Source organism: Chrysemys picta, chromosome 1 (assembly GCF_011386835.1).
Source record: "Chrysemys picta bellii isolate R12L10 chromosome 1, ASM1138683v2, whole genome shotgun sequence".
NCBI lineage: Eukaryota > Metazoa > Chordata > Testudines > Emydidae > Chrysemys > Chrysemys picta.
In genome coordinates this window covers 125,309,429-125,327,110 of record NC_088791.1, presented here as the reverse complement: position 1 = coordinate 125,327,110, position 17,682 = coordinate 125,309,429, and the positions used below count along the sequence as shown (strand labels likewise).

The 17,682-nt window shown below is 41.0% G+C and overlaps 1 protein-coding gene across 14 annotated transcripts in view; it reads left to right on the top strand.

Moving 5' to 3' along the window:
• Window positions 1-17,682, top strand: part of SHISAL1 (shisa like 1) — a 314,851-nt gene that overhangs the window by 240,420 nt on the left and 56,749 nt on the right. For all 14 annotated transcript variants that reach the window (XR_010598389.1, XR_006173947.2, XM_065583733.1 and 11 more), the window contains 2 exons: window positions 10,928-11,027; window positions 16,427-16,640. Coding sequence is in view for 12 of the 14 variants with exons in the window: in XM_065583733.1 (XP_065439805.1) it covers window positions 10,961-11,027; window positions 16,427-16,640 (281 nt within the window). In the remaining 2 variants the exon portion in view is untranslated. The remainder of the gene's footprint in view (window positions 1-10,927; window positions 11,028-16,426; window positions 16,641-17,682) is intronic.

Below are 17,682 nucleotides of genomic sequence, written 5' to 3'. Positions count from 1 at the left end.
CAAGACTGCTTGTCACATGAAGCAGTTCTTTCTTTTGGCGATCTCTTTCTTTCCAATGACTCACAAGGAAAGACTCCTAGATAAGCAGGCAGACAGGGTGCATAGGCAACCAAAGTTGTGTACACAATAGCACAGTGAGAGCCAAAATGCACCAACTCATTTGACTAAAGCCTGCTAACAAATTCCATCAATTAAACAATAAAACACAGAACAGTGAGCTGACAATATCAAACACTATGGGATCCAGGGTTCAGAGAGGCTATAGAATGAGTTCAGATTACAGTGCAACCAGAAGCTCTCAGCCAGTGAAAATGAAAAGCTGTCTTCCCATTATTTCTCCCTTATATAGCTGCTCTGCTCATTAGCAACATCATCACAGGACCCTCCTCTGGAATTCTCTTTTTTCCCCAATCTCTCTGGGTTGCATTTTCACTAATGAAAATAATAATATACTTTTTCATCAAAGGTTCTCAACCACTTTACAAAGATGAGCGAGTACCATTATTTCCGTAACCTGAACCACAGAGGGGAGAAACATCTTGCCCAAAGCTATGCAGAAGGTCATTGATTGGCCGGGCTTGGAAGAGAACCCCTGGTCTCTTGGCTCCCACCCAGTCCTGTGCCCCACCCACTGGACTTGCCACATGCTATTGACACTGATAAAACAATGCTTTCCTCATCCCTCCAAGCTTAATACTCCAAACTCATTTTAAATCCCCCTGTCCAGTCTAACTATTAATAATAAAAAAATTCTCCAGCTACGGCCTTGCAAATTATAACATTCCTATCTCCAACTTCACTTTTGTGGCCAAAGCTTAGGAAACATTTCACCTCTTCGTGTTTCACTTATTCTACCTGCTGCCCTGTCCAAATAGCTCAGGGAGCACCCTGAGCTACACAGCACTTAATCTGACTGTTTCACCCAGCACTAGAGAACAGCAGGCACAAAGGGAGAAGCAAGAAGAGGTCAGGAATGTTCCCTTTATTTTGCAATCAGGGGTTATATAATAGATGCAGTTCCCAGTTTTTCTAAACAAAAAACCCTGATTCCTTCATATGCTTGGTCTTCGATGTATAGTACTAGTCTATACTACTAGCATCTGTTTATCTATCTTTGGCATTTTTCACACACCTATCACTGTGGCATCCAGACACCAGTATCTAGTACTAATGCAGTACCCAAGTGTTCAAAAGTCATGAGTCAGGCTTAAATATATCATGCTCTTGGCCTAGAAATTATGAAATTTTTAAGAAGTGATACATTTGGGTTTCTTTTTACTTGTCTTCTGGTTTCTGATTTGAGGAGCAGGGGCTTAAGGGAACAATTAAGACTTATGATTGTGCTGGGGATCCCCAGGTACAACCTGGAACTGTGGGACCACTGTGTATCCTTAACTCTCTTGCCTGGGTTGTCTCTCACAAAGCTATGCCAGTGACAAGCAGCAACACTCCTCCAGACACAGTGATCACTCAGCCATCAACATGTGGAGCCCCACACCAGCTGTATTACATGACTGCTCCTTGAGCCACTTATGAATCATACAGAGAGGCAGCCTTGGACCCCAGAAATACACCGTCTCGTACTGCTCAAGGTTCCCTTGGACAGTGTAAGCTCATTAATAAGTTCACCATTCTGACAATAGGGTAGTAGATGTGCCCTTGTTAACCGGAGCTAAGATTTCCCCAAGCACTTCAACCAAAACCACACTGTTTTAGGTTAAATATAAAACAAATGTATTAACTTCAGAAAGATAGATAGATTTTAAATGATTATAAGTAGAGGAGATTAAAGTTGGTTACCTAAGAAACAAAAATAAATTTGCAGTCTAAATTCTAACTTTAACAGACTAAGCAAGATTTGAATCAAATAGTCTCTGACCCCGCTGGATGTTACAGGCAACTTACAGTTCTCAATGCTCAGACTGAACACCCTTCCAGCCGGGGACCAATCTCCCTTGTTCCAAGTCTTTGTAGTCCAGATGATCTTTCAGGTATTGAGGGGGGAGTGAGATCAAGTGATAATGAACTGTCTCTCTTTTTATACTTTCTTCCAGCTGCTAGAAAGATCCCCGCTGTGACATGGAGACCAAGCAGTCTCCATTGCTGACGTGCACTCTCTGGGAGAGTGGATTCTTTTTGATGGGCCATCAACGCCTGTCTGGCTCTCCTTTGTTGCAACTGAAAGGCTAGCTGTGGGTGTTTCCCAAACTCACAACATATTTCAGTAACACATATAGCAATACTTCATAACTTCACACATAATGATAGCACATACAATCCAACAGGATATTAATGTTCAATTGATCAAGACTTTTAAAATGATACCTCACAAGGTATACTTTGTACAAACTGTATCATATCACAGTGGTGAATGTGGGGTTCCAGGGTGCTACTTTGAGGTATAGAGTGTCACAATGATACAATTGCAAGAGCTGGCAATATTGATTCATAGATTGATAGATTACAAATCCAGAAGAGACTATTGTAATCATCTTGCTTGACTTGTATAACACAGGCGATAAGACTTCCCTGAATTGATTACAGTTTGAACTAGAACGTCTCTTTCAGGAAAAAAACATACAATTTTGATTTAATAATTCCCAGTGATGGAGAATCCATCAAAACGTTTGGTAAATTATTCCAGTGATTAATTACCCTCACTGTTAAAAATGTTTCTAGTCTGAATTGGTTTAAATTCAACTTCAAGCCACTGGGTCTTGTTTTACCTTTCTCAGCTAGTCTGAAAAGCCCTCTATTCTCAAATTTCTGTTTTCTTTGTAGCTACTTTGATCAAGGCACCCTTTAACCTTCTCTTTCTTAAGCTTTCTTAGGATGAGAAGACTAATAATTGGGCCTATCAATTTACTTTAATTGTGAGCTCAGCTGTAAAAAGTATGTGAAAGTTCATAAAATGTCACAATAACTATAATAACACATGTTGATGGGAAAAGGCACAAAAAGGAGACAAAGACTGAATTAGTCTAAACACAAAGGCTACTGATATAACTCAAGGAATGTGTTAAGATCATGCTTGGTAAACACAAAATATGGGTCCAGAAATCAGTGAACCAAAATAGGTGTGTCGGCAACTAGACCTAATAGATGGGCAAAATAATGAGGGGATGGGCTATTCCACCCACTGTGCTTTTTGTGGGTCCTTAAAGAAAGAGCCTTTGGGGGAGGGGGAGAAAAAAGAACAGGATGGAGGCTACTGGAGCGAGCTTCGCCATCATCGCTACCACCCCACCATTTCTTGGGACCCCAAGCCTTAGTCCTCCTGATCCTGAGGGATGTCCTGACCAGAGCAGGCCAGAGACAGGGATCCAGCTGACATCACCACTCCTACCCAAACACCACCTGAGATGAAATGGGATCAGACTTTAACAATAACGGCTCCAGCTTATCATGACAAACTTTTTTTTTATATGGAGATATACCTATCTCCTAGAACTGGAAGGGACCCTGAAAAGTCATCAAGTCCAACCCCCTGCCTTCACTAGCAGGACCAAGTACTGATTTTGTCCCAGATCCCTAAGTGGCCCTCTTTTCCCCAAAAGGACAGTTATTGCTGTCTTTGATACCATCTAAGAAACTGTCTTAAAAAGAGGGGGGGTGGTTCTGAAAACTCTCTCCAGCTAAAAGGAAAGGGGTCAAGGGATGTTGTTAAAACAAAAGACTTATGTAATATTTTACATCTCAAATCTAACAGTTTTTCCTTCTTTTCTTTATCTTTAATAAAAAGTGAAAAGGATGTTTAATGAGGTGTATGCCATGGTACTAAGCATGCTGAGGTCTCTTAAGGTCTGGGGTTTGGTATACACTGTTAAATGTCAGACAGTGACTGGATTATATTAAAATCTTTGGCCCATATATTCTATTAATTCAGTGGTCTCCAACCTTTTTACACAGAACATCACTTTTTGAATGTAAGTGCAACCCAGGATCTACCCCGCCCCTTCCCCAAAACCCTGCCCCACTCACTCTATCCCCCCTCCCTCTGTTGCTCGTTCTCCCCCACCCTCACTCACTTTCACCAGGTTGGGGCAGGGGTTGGGGAGGGAGTGTTGGCTCTGGGTTGGGGACGAGGGGTTCGGAGTGCGGGAAGGGGCTCCAGGCTGAGCCTCAAGCAGGGGGTTGGAGTGAAGGAGGAGGTGAGGGATGCAAGCTCTGGGAGGGAGTTTGGGTGCAGGAGGGGGCTCCGGGCTGGGGCACAGTGTTGGGGTGCGGGGGTGTGCTGGGTCCAGGAGGTGGCTCAGGGTTAGGGGTTGTGGTGCGGGCTCCTGCTGGGCAGCACTTACCTCAGGCAGTTGCTGGGCAACAGCGCAGCGGGGCTAAGGCAGGCTCCCTGGCTGTCCCGGCCCCACGCCACTCCCGGAAACAGCCAACACACCCCAGCGGCCCCTGGGTGGGGGCATATGGCTCTGCGTGCTGCTCCTGCCTACAGGCACTGCCCCCGCAGCTCCCATTGGCCGGGAATGGGGAACTGCGGCCAATGGGAGCTGCAGGGGTGGTGCTTGCAGGCAGGAGCAGAGCACTGATACCCCTGCCCCCGCAAGGGACCGTGGAGGCGTGCTGGCTACTTTCAGGAGCAGCATGGGGCTGGGGCTGGGGCAGGCAGGGAGCCTGCCTTAGCCCCGCTGCACCACCGGACTTTTAGCTGCCGGAGATTGTGATCGACAGGCAGAGGCTCCAGGATCTACCAGTCGATCGCGATCTACAGGTTGGTGATCACTGATCTAAACTAATACAACAGCTCCCTCAATCTTTTAATATAAGCCATGTTTCCCAATCTTTTAATCATTGTCATGGCTCTTCTCTTCTCTGCAATCTATCAACATTCTTCTTGAATTGTGGACACAAGAAATGGACATACTATTCCAATAGCAGTCACACCAGTGCCACATACCTGCTTGATATTCCCCTGTTCATACATCCAAGGATCGCATTAGCCATTTTGGCCACAACATTGCACTAGAGCTCATGTTCAGCTGATTATCCACCCATACCTGCAAATCTCTTTGAGTTACTGCTTCCCAGCATAGAGTCTCCCATCCTGTAAGTATGGCCTACATTCTTTTTTCCTAGATTTATGACTTTACATTTGATCTTGTTGAAATGCATATAGTTTGCTTGTGCCCAGTTTACCAAACAATCCAAATCCCTCTGTAGCAGTGACATGCCCTCTTCATTATTTACCACTCCCTCAATCTTTATGTCATCTGTAAAATTTATCAGTTGTGATTTTATTTCTTCTAGGTCATTGATAAAAATGTTAAATAGAATAGCAACAAAAACAGGTCCCCTTTGGACTCCACTAAAAACACACCTGCTCAATGATGGTGCCTTGTTTGGTTACATCTGGAGATCTGTCCATTTAATGTGTGCCATAAGTTGATTTTGTATCATTCTAGTTTCTTAATCAAAATGTCATGAATTAGCAAGTCAAATACCTTACAGCATTGTAAGTATATCACATTAACACTGTTACCTTTATCAACCAAATTTGTAATCTCATGATAAAATCAAGTTAGTTTGACAGGGTTTATTTTCCATAAACCCATGTTGATTGGCTTTAGTTTTATTACCCTCCTTTTTCTTTGATAATAGAGTCCCGAATCAGCCACTCTGTTATCTTGCCTGTGATTGATGTCAGACTGAAAGGCCTATAATTACCCAGGTCATTCTGCTTACCCTTGGCACATGAGACTTTTTCCAGTCCTCTGGAACTTTCCCTGTGTTCCAACACTTACTGAAAATCAACGTTAATATTCCACAGAACTCTTGATTAGCTCTTTTAAAACTCTTGGATACAAGTTATCTGGTCCTGCTAATTTTAAAAATGTCTAGCTTTTGTAAGTGGTGTTTAACATCATCCTTAGTTACTGTTGGAATGGATAAGAATGATATGGCTACATCATCTGGCTTTTTCCCAAATACAGAACAGAAATATTTATTGAACACTTCTGCCTCATTTGAATTATTATTGACAGTTCTACCATTTCAATCTTGTAATGGATCAAATCCATTTGTTAGGATTCCTTTTGTTCCTGATATACTTTAAAAACTCCTGATTTTCCTTAACTCTCCTTAAGTCTTTTTACTTCCTTAATCAATTTTCTACAATTCCTGTGTTATATTTGTTACTATTAACTTCCCCTTTCTTCTAATATTTTTGCATTTTTATAGCTGCTTTTACTTCCCCTCTAAGCCAGGCTGGTTTATTAAACAATCTGGCCTTCATTCTCATTTGTGGCTTTTGGGGTATATAGTAAAATGTTCTTAATAAGTACCCAGTTATTGTTTGCATTTTTCTGGTTAAATTCTTTCTCCCAACAGATTTGACTTATAATTGATTTCAGGTTAGTAAAATTGGCCCTTTGAAAGCAATTTCAAACAATTATATATGACAATTTCCTAACTCATAGTTAGGACAATTTCCTAACTTATATATAAAATTGGTTTGGATTTTATTCTATTTGCACATAACAAACATAATCAAATCATAAATCACTTGTATCTAAGTTACCTCTAATTTTAGTTTTGTGACCAGTTCCTCTTTATCTGTCAAGATGAGGTCCAATATAAAATCCCACCATGTTAGATGTAACCCTTTTTGAGTTAGGAAATTGTCATATATAAGTATTCCAAATTCCAAAGTTGTTTTTTTAATACTGGCAGCATGAGACCTCCACCTTAGATCACCCAAGTTGAAGTCCCCTTTTGCATGTGACCATGTGTGAGAGAGATTTGGTGGTCTGTAGAAGACACCAACTAGTTCCCCATCTTGTGCTTTATCTATTAGAACATTGATCTATCCGCATTCAAGAACATTTGCTTCTGAGTTGTCGGTGATAAGTAGTAATTTTTTTTGACATAGTATGGCACTCCCCTCTCTCCGTTTCTCCACTCCATCCTTCCAAAATAGATTTAACCCATTGATTTTTAACATTCTAGTCATGCCAATCATCCCATCATGTTCCAGTAATACCCGCTAGATAAAATTTATGCTCACAACTGAGCAATTCCAGTTCCTATTGTTTATTATCCAGGCTACTAACATTGGTGAATAAGCAATAAAAGAATTTCTTCTCTTCATGCCCTTTGGTGTCACAGCTAATGTAGTACAAACTTTAGATATACTGCCACAGAAGACAGGAGAGGGTGTACTGCAGCACTCTAGGTACCAGGCATAGGGTCTACTCCCATTGACATAAATGGCAAAATTCACTTTGAGGCAGATCCTCAATGACAGTCAAAGAATGCTCAGGTTTCAGAGTTGCAGCCGTGTTAGTCTGTATCCACAGAAAGAATAGGAGTACTTGTGGCACCTTAGAGACTAACACATTTATTTGAGCATAAGCTTTAGCCCACGAAAGCTTATGCTCAAATAAATTTGTTAGTCTCTAAGGTGCCACAAGTACTCCTGTTCTTTTTAAAGAATGCTCAGCACAATTGATGGGGTAGAACAAACATGGATTTAAGATAACTTTTCACTCCCCCAATCTTGGGTCTGGGCTGGGCTGGACCAGCCTTAGACATAAATTAAAGCAGCCTTTTTATGGCAGCTGCCAGGTGGACGGCCAAGGAACTGGGTAGGTGAACGAGCTTGCAGGCAATCAAGCAGAGCTCCATCAGAGTCAATGGACATTTCAATTTCCACAAATCGGCAAATTCTGATCAAAAAATATTTCGTTAAAATTTTTCCGACTAGCTCTGTTGTCTAACCCACTTTGTGAACTACTGCATCTTCTAATGTATTGGTTTTCAACCTGTACTCCGTGGACCTCTGGGGGTCCGTAGACTATGTCTATAATTTCCAACGGGGTCTGTACCTTCATTCAAAATTTTTTAGGGGTCCGCAAATGAAAAAAGGTTAAGAACCACTGTTCTAATGGGATGAACCTAGGTGTTGCTTATAAGTATTTAAATATAAAAATGATTGATTTATTTTTAGGGCTGTCAAGGAATTAAAAAAATTAATCATGATTAATCGCACGATTAATCACACTCTTAAACAATAATAGAATACCATTTATTTAAATATTTTTGGATATTTTCTATATTTTCAAATTTATTGATTTCAATTACAACACAGAATACAAAGTGTACAGTGTTCACTTTATATTTATTTTTGATTTAAAATATTTTCACAGTAAAAACCAAAAGAAATATATTCATCTAATACAAGTACTGTAGTGAATCTCTTTATCATGAAAGTTGAACTTACCAATGTAGAATTATGTACAAAAAAAACTGCATTCAAAAATAAAACAATGTAAAACTTTAGAGCCTACAAGTCCACTCAGTCCTACTTCAGCCAATCGCTCAGTCAAACAAGTTTGGTTACAATATGCAGGAGATAATGTTGCCCACTTCTTGTTTACAGGGTCACCTGAAAGTGAGAACAGGAGTTCGTATGGCACTGTTGTAGCTGGCATCGCAAGATATTTACGTGACAGATGCGCTAAAGATTCATATGTCCCTTCATGCCTCATATGTCCCTTCATGCCTCAATCACCATTCCAAAGGACATGCATCGATGCTGATGACGAGTTTTGCTCGATAACGATCCAAAGCAGAGCAGACTGACGTATGTTCATTTTTATCATCTGAGTCAGATGCCACCAGCAGTTGATTGTCATTTTTTTGGTGGTTCGGGTTCTGTAGTTTCCGCATTGGAGTGCTGCTTTTTTAAGACTTCTGAGAGCATGCTCCGTACCCCATCCTGATCAGATTTTGGAAGGCACTTCAGATTCTTAACCCTTGGGTTGAGTGCTGTAGCTATTTTTAGAAATCTCACATTGGTACCTTCTTTGTGCTTTGTCAAATCTGCTGTGAAAGTGTTCTTAAAATGAACAGCATGTGCTGGGTCATCATCTGAGACTGCTACAACATGAAATATATGGCAGAATGTGGGTAAAACAGAACAGGAGACATACAATTCTCCCCCAAGGAGTTCAGTCACAAATTTAATGAATGCACTATTTTTTTAATGAGCATCATCAGCATGGAAGCATGTCCTCTGAATAGTGACCAAAGCATGAAGGGGCATAAAAATGTTTAGCATATCTGCCATGTAAATACCTTGCAACACCGGCTACAAAAGTGCTATGCAAACTCCTGTTCTCACTTTCAGGTGACACTGTAAATAAGAAGCAGGCAGCAGTATCTCCCGTAAATGTAAACAAACTTGTTTGTCTTAGTGATTAGCTGAACAAGAAGTAGGACTGAGTGGACTTGTAGGCTTTAAAGTTTTACATTGTTTTGTCTTTGAGTGCAGTTATGTAACAAAAAAAATCTACATTTGTAAGTTACACTTTCACAATACAGAGATTGCACTGAAGTGCTTGCATGAGGTGAATTGAAAAATACTTTTTCTTTTATCATTTTTACAGTGCAAATATTTGTAATAAAAAAAATATAAAGTGAGCACCGTACACTTTGTATTCTGTGTTGTAACAGAAATCAATATATTTGAAAGTGTAGAAAAACATCCAAAAATATTTAATAAATTTCAATTTGTATTCTATTGTTTAACAGTGCGATTAATCACGATTAATTTTTTGAGTTAACTGCAACTAATTGACAGCCCTATTTATTTTAACTCATTTTAACTCCCGTAGTTCTTCCAGAGATACTAAAACAGCCCAATTTGCTGACAGTATTCCACTGCCTGAGGCATGGTCTCTTATATTACAAAGTTTGGTGTGAATAGCCAACCAAGCACTCCCTTTTGCTCACCTTTACTTAGTGCTGTAGAATATAAAGGGTATACATAACTCACACAGTTTAATGTAGCTAAATAAAAGGATAGCATATTTTAAATTTTCTTATGGGAAATGTGTTTTTCCATGCAACGGTTGTAGTGGGAATAAGACAGTTTTGTTTTCGCATTGTATTACTCTAAACCAGTGGTCACCAACTGGTCGATCCTGATCGACTGGTTGATTCTAGAGGATCTCCCAGTCGATCGCGATCTCTAGCAGTGTAGTGTGGCTGCCACTAAGGCAAACTCCCTGCCTACCCCGGCCCCATGCCACTCCCGGAAGTGGCTAGTGCAGCCCTGTGGCCCCGGGGGCGGGGGAGCCGAGGTCTCCCTCTGCGCGCTGCTCCTGCCTGCAAGCACCGCCCCCGCAGCTCCCATTGGCCAGGAGAGCTGTGGGGCGGTGCTTGCAGAGAGGGACAATGCATGGAGCCACGTGCCCTCTGCCCCTCCTTCCCTCCAGGGCCGCAGGGGTGCGTTGGCCCCTTTTGGGAGCAATGTGGTGCCGGGGTAGGCAGGGAGCCTGCCTTAGCCTCGCTGCACCTGCTGCCGACTGGGAGCCGCCAGAGGTAAGTGCTGCTCAGCGCGAGGCCGCACCCCATCCCTGAGCCCCATCACGGAGCCAGCACCCCGTACCTCCTCCTGCACCCTGAACCCCCTCCCACACCGCAAGGCCCACCCTGTGCCCCCTCCCTGAGTCAGCACCCCAAACCCCCTCCTGCACCCCAAGCCCTGATCCTCCTTCCAGAGCCAGCACCCCTGTACCCAGCCCGGAGCCCCGCCCTGCCCCAGGCTCAGCCCAGAGCCCCTTCCCACACTGCAAACCCCTCGGTCCCAGCCCAGAGCCCGCATCCCCTCCCCAACGCCAGCCCCTATCCCAGCCCAAGTGAGAGTGAATGAGGGTGGGGGAGAGCAAGCGACAGAGAGAAGTGGGGATCGAGTGAGTGGGGCAGGGCTTTGGGGAAGGGGCGGGGCCTCAGGGAAGGGGCGGGGTAGATCCTGGGTTGCCCTTAGATTCAAAAATTGATCTTGGGCGTAAAAAGGTTGGAGCTACTGCTCTAAACCATTTTCTCTGTTGCAAAGCCGTGTTGCAAGTACAGATTTAAGCAAATAAAGGTGAGATGATATTGACACCTAACTATGATATTGCATCTTATTAAACAGGTAATTCTCTAATGGATCAATGAAAACAAAACGATGACAAGTTGTGGTCAACAGTCCTTGAATGTGCTGATGGTTGTGTTCTTATTGCTCTTGTCAGCAGGTAATGTTTCTTCCAGAAATTTATTTTTATGTGAGCTGGGCGAGGGGATGAATGGGTTAAAACTTCATCAAACCCAAGTGCCTACAAAACTAACGGTACCATAAGTAACACTAAGAGTTGAAACAAAAGCACTGTGCAACTTAAACATAGAATCATAGAATATCAGGGTTGGAAGGGACCCCAGGAGGTCATCTAGTCCAACCCACTGCTCAAAGCAGGACCAATCCCCAATTTTTGCCCCAGATCCCTAAGTGGCCCCCTCAAGGATTGAGCTCACAATCCTGGGTTTAGTAGGCCAATGCTCAAACGACTGAGCTATCCCTCCCCCTTAGCTGTGCATTTGGTGACAGGAAGCTAAAACAAGAAGAGCAATACTATTTCATTTAGGAAAGTAACACTAATGGGACACAGACAAGATAAACAGATTCAACATTTGACACTCAACTTTAATAATCATTTTCTTTACTATTTTAATTCTGAAACCATATAAATCAAACAATTCTGCCAAATGATCCACCTACTACAGACCTAGAAAGTAAGGTTGTATCATATGTATTTTCACATTGGACAAAAGAGGATGTGTGTCTATGTGTACGGATCATGTTATCCTCACACTTTGCCTGTTCATATTCTTCCGCTGCTATAGTTAAGTTTACAAAGGAGTTCCAATTAAAAGAAGTACTTTTCACAGGCTCATAACTTTCAGAAACTCGCCAGTTTTCTGAAATTTTTCATGTTTGTAATTTTGTCTGAAGGTGATTTACTCTGGGGAAGTTTAAGCAGAATCCCATCAATTTTTTTCCTAGTTCTGTAACGGAGTAAAACGACATCCATCCCATTTTAAAATACTCTAACTGCACTTCTGTCATGAGGAATACAGCAAATACATTTGAAACTTGGAATGGATTGATTGAGGATGAATAATAACAACTAGCTCTTATATAATGATTTTCATTTATATTTCTTAATGTGCTTTATGAAGTTAGATGAGCATTATCCCTATTTTAGAGATGGAGAAACTGAGGCACAAAGAAGTTGAGTGACTTACTCAAGTTTACACAGATAGTGGCAGAGTCAAATAAATAATCTAAAGGCAGGAAGTGTGGGCAAAATAGGGTTGAATTTAGAACCTTTACTCTGCACATTGTTCAGGCATGCTGATAACCTTTAATTACATGATCATAAGTTATCCCAAATACACGTGTCGACCTACATTGTAGGAAAAAATATATTATCATCTATCTCAGAAACAGCATGTCATATTAATAAAGACTATTTCATATGCATATGCACAGGGGATAGAGTTAAGTTTGTACCTCCGCCATAATGTTCATATTTACTGGCTTTTGAGAATTTTACTTTGCAATATTAATGTTATACCTTGACTGTTCATAAAAATGGTTCAGCTTTGTTTTGGTTTGAGGATAGATTTTATATGTCACACAAACATCTAGCCTCAAACCAAAACAAACCTGTTAGGTCTGAATTTAATATGTTTAGCCTTTTCAGCCCTGATACTGTCTCTTTGGAGGGAGGGGACATGCTGTCTGTAAAGAAATAAGTCTTTGATTTTATCCTGTTTACATAGGATTTCTGCATATTACATAAATCATTGATAAATACCAGGCATTTTCTAGCATTTTATTTTATTTGTTTATGCATGAGTACCTTATCCTGTCATAGATCCTTTATTATTTTTTGACATTTCTCATTAGCACATAGGGCATGGTGATATGCTGCAGGATGGGTGTTTAAAATGATAATGGCAGCTTTAATTTATGTACCCCAGGTAGGATTATCAAAAACACTGAAGTCAGTGAGAGTTTTAACCATTGGGGATGGTGTTAACCAGTGCCAAGTACCTTTGAAAATTCTATCCCCAGCCTTTACAAAGCATTAACACAACTGAGAGTGTTTTCTTGGCCTCCTTTCACATAAAAGGCAAGTTGCCTAAAACAATGGAGACATGTTAATTTTGTAGCAGCATCACAGTAACAAAGGTCCATAGTAACTTTGTTGATATCCAAAGTAATTACAGGGCAACTTGTGTTTATCTATGTAATCAACTCAGATATATATACAATGTATGGCCTGTATGCCCCAGATTCTGTAAAGGGAGACTACTGGCTTTGCATAATTTGAATGAAAGAACTACAGGATGCTGCTTTTTACTGCAATTATATTAATTTCATACTTGAAGAGCCCTAATAGAAAGATTTCTACGTAAGATGGTGCCTTATTTCAAGCACCATGATCTATTAAAAAGTAGAATATAGACAAACAAGGATATTTGAAGATCATATCTAATAATCATTAAGGGCATAGTTTCTGATCACAACCACAAGGCACGGATAACAAAGACTGGGATGACAATGAACTGACAAGTCCCAAGTGTACAGTGCACAGTTCTGGGGACATGGTTTTGGAGAGCCAGGCAGACAGGGAAGCAGCAACAGTGGGGGGTAGAGAAACAGCTGGATAGGTCAGATAACAAGATGATGGGGTTGGTAGAAGAACCAGACCTAGACTGAGCAGCTTCAGCTGGGTTGGCTGGCCTAGGAAAGGAGATGCAGCTCCCTGCCAGCAGGCAGAAAGGTGTCTGAATAGGTGGAAATAAGAATGAAAAGGAGGGCCTACGGTAAGAACAGGCAGGCTAGAGCTCTGCTAGAAAAGGTGGTAGCAGAGTAGGAACATTGCAACTAGGGCTGGTCAGGAATTTTTTAACAAACATTTTTTTGTCACAAAATGCCAGTTCGTCAAAACTGAAACTTTTTTGCTGAAACAAAAGGTTCCTCAGCTCCAGGATGGAAGAGAGTGACCCACCACAGAATAGCCAGTAACTCACTGCTTAGAGCACTCTCCTACGGCCCAGGTTGAAGGCTCTCCTCTGCCTGATTTGGCCTAGTGGTTAGTCCGGGCAGAGCAGGGCCTTGAACCTGGTTTTCCCGTATCCCAGATGAATGCCCTAATGGGAGGTGATGAGTCATCCCCAAACTAGAGCCTGATTAAGCCACACAGGGTGATGAATCATTCCTGTGTTAGGCTCCAGCCAGTCCACAAGCCCAGAGCCAGTCAGGTGACTCTCAGGGCAGGTATATAACTCTCAAAGGGGAAACAGCAGATCTGTTTGCTCAACATCACTTCATGGCTAGGGACTCTTCCCCACCTGATAGTGCTAACAGACTCCACAAGCCTTAGCCTGCTCCAGCCTCACTCCTGCTCTGATTCTTGATTCCAGCTCTGACCCCCTGGCTCCAACTACTAATCCCAATTGCCACAGCTCTGACCACTAGGCCTGACCATCCCCAACTTGGTTTCTGACACTCACGCCCTGTGCTAGTGGCTCTTCTGAGGGGGGACAGGGACTCTCATGTTATTCTTATGAAAATTTTGAAAGATCTTGGTTTCATTCTGATGTAGAATGAAAACAAATTTAGAAACCTTGACATTTTTCACTAAAATGGAATTCGTATCGGCCAGCCCTAGTGGCAACCCTTTGACCAATATGATTGAACTGGGACTACTAAGACTGTGATGGAGAGCAAGAAGATACAAAATTTAGGACTTATTGGTATTCACTAGTTTGAGGTGGCTGTACAAATAACTCACAATAAAGGGAGCCATGCATGCATGCTACAAAGAATATCTCCCCTGTCCGCTTTAACTCCTAAGCATATAGTTTGATTTAATTCAACTGACCGATGCTTTAGTTACAAAATAATGGGTTGAAACTCATTGATGAAGTTAGGGATGGTAGTGAAATTTTCCTGAGCTTTTAATTCCATGAAAAGTTTTGATATTTCAGATATTCACCCTGATTCAGGATAAAAATAGATGTCAAAATATCAGAATTTTGATAGAAAATGGATGGAAATTCTGGTTTTCGACCAGCTCTCCTCAGAACCTCGGAGTTCCACGGCTCGGCTGTGATCTTAATCCCAAAATGGCATATTCTTCCTCGCAGTAGATCATAGCAAAGGAGTAATGCCAGGATTGAAATGCACTCATTTCTCTTAAATTTTTATTGGCACCTAATTTACTCAGGCATTGTCTACAGCCAAATATACACCAGTTTAGTTAAACCGGTGCAAACTTTTGTGTGTACACTCTATATTGGTAAACTGACACAATAATAATAAGTAATGATGAGACCACCACCTACCTCTTATATAGAGCTTTTGAACAGAAGATCTCAAAGCGATTTAACAGAAAAGGTCAGAATCGTTATCCCAATTTTCAAACAAATATAAAAATATGAGTGTCCATGCACGAAGTTGCACCAGTTAACTCAATCAGTTTAAAATAACACCTTAATTGATTGGTGCAACTTTGTGTGTACAGCAGTCCCTAGTGTGTCTGTCTCAGTTCTGTAAAATCAGAATAAAAATACATAATTTCTCCCACATTTTGTCTGTGGTCTATATTTAGACTGTAAGGTCTTCAAGGGCAGAGACTGTGTGTGTAATCTGAGATGTGGCTTCAAGGCACTACCATAATATAAACCCTAAATAAATTAAAGTAGTGCCAATGTGTGAGAGCTGGGGGTTAGCTACAGACCTCAAACTCCTACAAGGCATACTAACCACCACACAACAATTAGCCTAGAGCCCACATTCTGGGGAAATATACAGAGATGATTTCTTTCTTTCAAGAGAATTGGCCAGCAAAACCAGTGTAACAAAAACCTGGAAAATGGTTTAAGAGACATAGTACATGCTTTACATGAGAATTTAATTTAAAAAAAAAAATTAAGATCTGAATAGTAATTGTGTTTCCATTGCTCTTGTTCTAGATATTTGTATATTCACAGTTGTTCAGCTCTGTTAGCATGGTAATATCTTTTAATTATTATTTTTGGCAGATCAATGCCTATCAAAATAATGACCTTTACAGTAGAGCAGATGTTTCTGACACATTAATAACAGCCACTGTAAATCATGTGCCTTGGACGCTTATTTCAGTTTGCCTGTATGTTTTTCTGGGATAATAAAATCATCCCAGAAAAATCTTAAACTAGCTTTTCTAGATCTTTGCTGATATCCCATAGTTTTAAAACTTCATAGTTGAAGATATGTACTTAAATATTTTAGTGTTCCCTGCTGTCCAAGATTGTGGTAGTTCTGGACAGCATTTCTTCTCTTCTGTTTAAAACATAAATGAATTAAAATTTTAAAAAGTCAGAAACATAGTAACTCAAAATGGAAAATATCACAAAAATGCTTTTCATGCTGTCAGTAGTCATATCAAATATTATGAGGTTGAAACTCCTGAAATACATGATTACTGTTTCTCAGAAGCCAGGAGAAATATTGTTTAAGATTAACAGAAAAATGAAAATGGATGTGACATGCAACTAACACATATGACTCACAAATACAATATCAATCTTTGTTTTACAGCATTGTCTGCACATTTTCGTGTCTGTGAGCCATATACAGACTACAAAGGCCGCTACCACTTTGGTTTTCACTGCCCACGCCTTTCTGACAATAAATCTTACATCTTCTGCTGTCACCATAACAACACAGTATTTAAATACTGCTGCAATGAGACAGAATTTCAGACTGTTATGCAGATGAACCTAACGGGGAATGCAGATGGATATATGCATAAGTAAGTAAATGAGTTATAAAGTACTCTTTACCAAATTATTCCAAGTCTAATCACATAATGTAAGATATATTTAATGATGGAAGCAATTAGAATAATTGTACATACACATTTCATTCCTATAAAGGGGATGTTTACCTTTGCTTCTATAGCTTCGATGCCCATTATATAAATTCCTAAGCGCATGTATGTAAATTTTATAAGCATATAGGCTGTTTCTCCCCTCAAAATTGGACAAAACCGTGTTTAAATGTGTATCTGAAAACCCCAACAAGTGATAGCAAGAGAAAGGCAAGTTGACATTTTTCAGATCATCCCAAATGTTTTGCATGGATAATTGCTATTTTGAATTTGTGCATGTTTTGCATATTAATGACTTGCAATCACTGAGCTTGATCGGCAAAATGCACTTGGTTGTTTAATCACCTTGTCTGCTGCTTGAGATCCTTTTTCACATTCTCTTTTTAAAAGCAGCTCTGTGGCCTATTGTTAAAGATAGAATATAAGAACTTTTGCAGAAAAACTGACAAGGTAGTAAGTAGATCCTGAATTATGGACTGCCTATGCAGTGGGAGCAAGATTCTCAGGTCCAGACTGGCTCCTTTGCACTACTCAAGCATTCTCGCCATGATTGAATTCTCCTGATGGAGGGTGGAGCTCTCAACTGAGGTAAACCCAGCAGAGCCAGCTCCTGAGACAAGTGCCCCCCTCATCCTGGTTTAGGGGCAATGTCAGAGGAGGGAAGGTTTCCGTTTCAGAAGGAGTGGTAGGGAGCATCATTGCACCAGTTTTCAGCTAGTGTATGATTCTTAGGTCTTGATCATGCACCATTGAAGTCAATGGGAGTTTTGCCGTTGACTTCTATGGGAGCAGGGGCAGTGCTGTAGGTCCCTTTGAGATTATATTCTCCTGTCATAAATTAGGCTATTTTAAGTCTCAGTGGTGCCCGGGCCAGCAGAATCAGAGAGCTAGTTATGCCTCCTTAATAGCCCCCTCACACTACTGTACTGAGAGGGTCTTGTCTACATACAACAGTTGTACCACT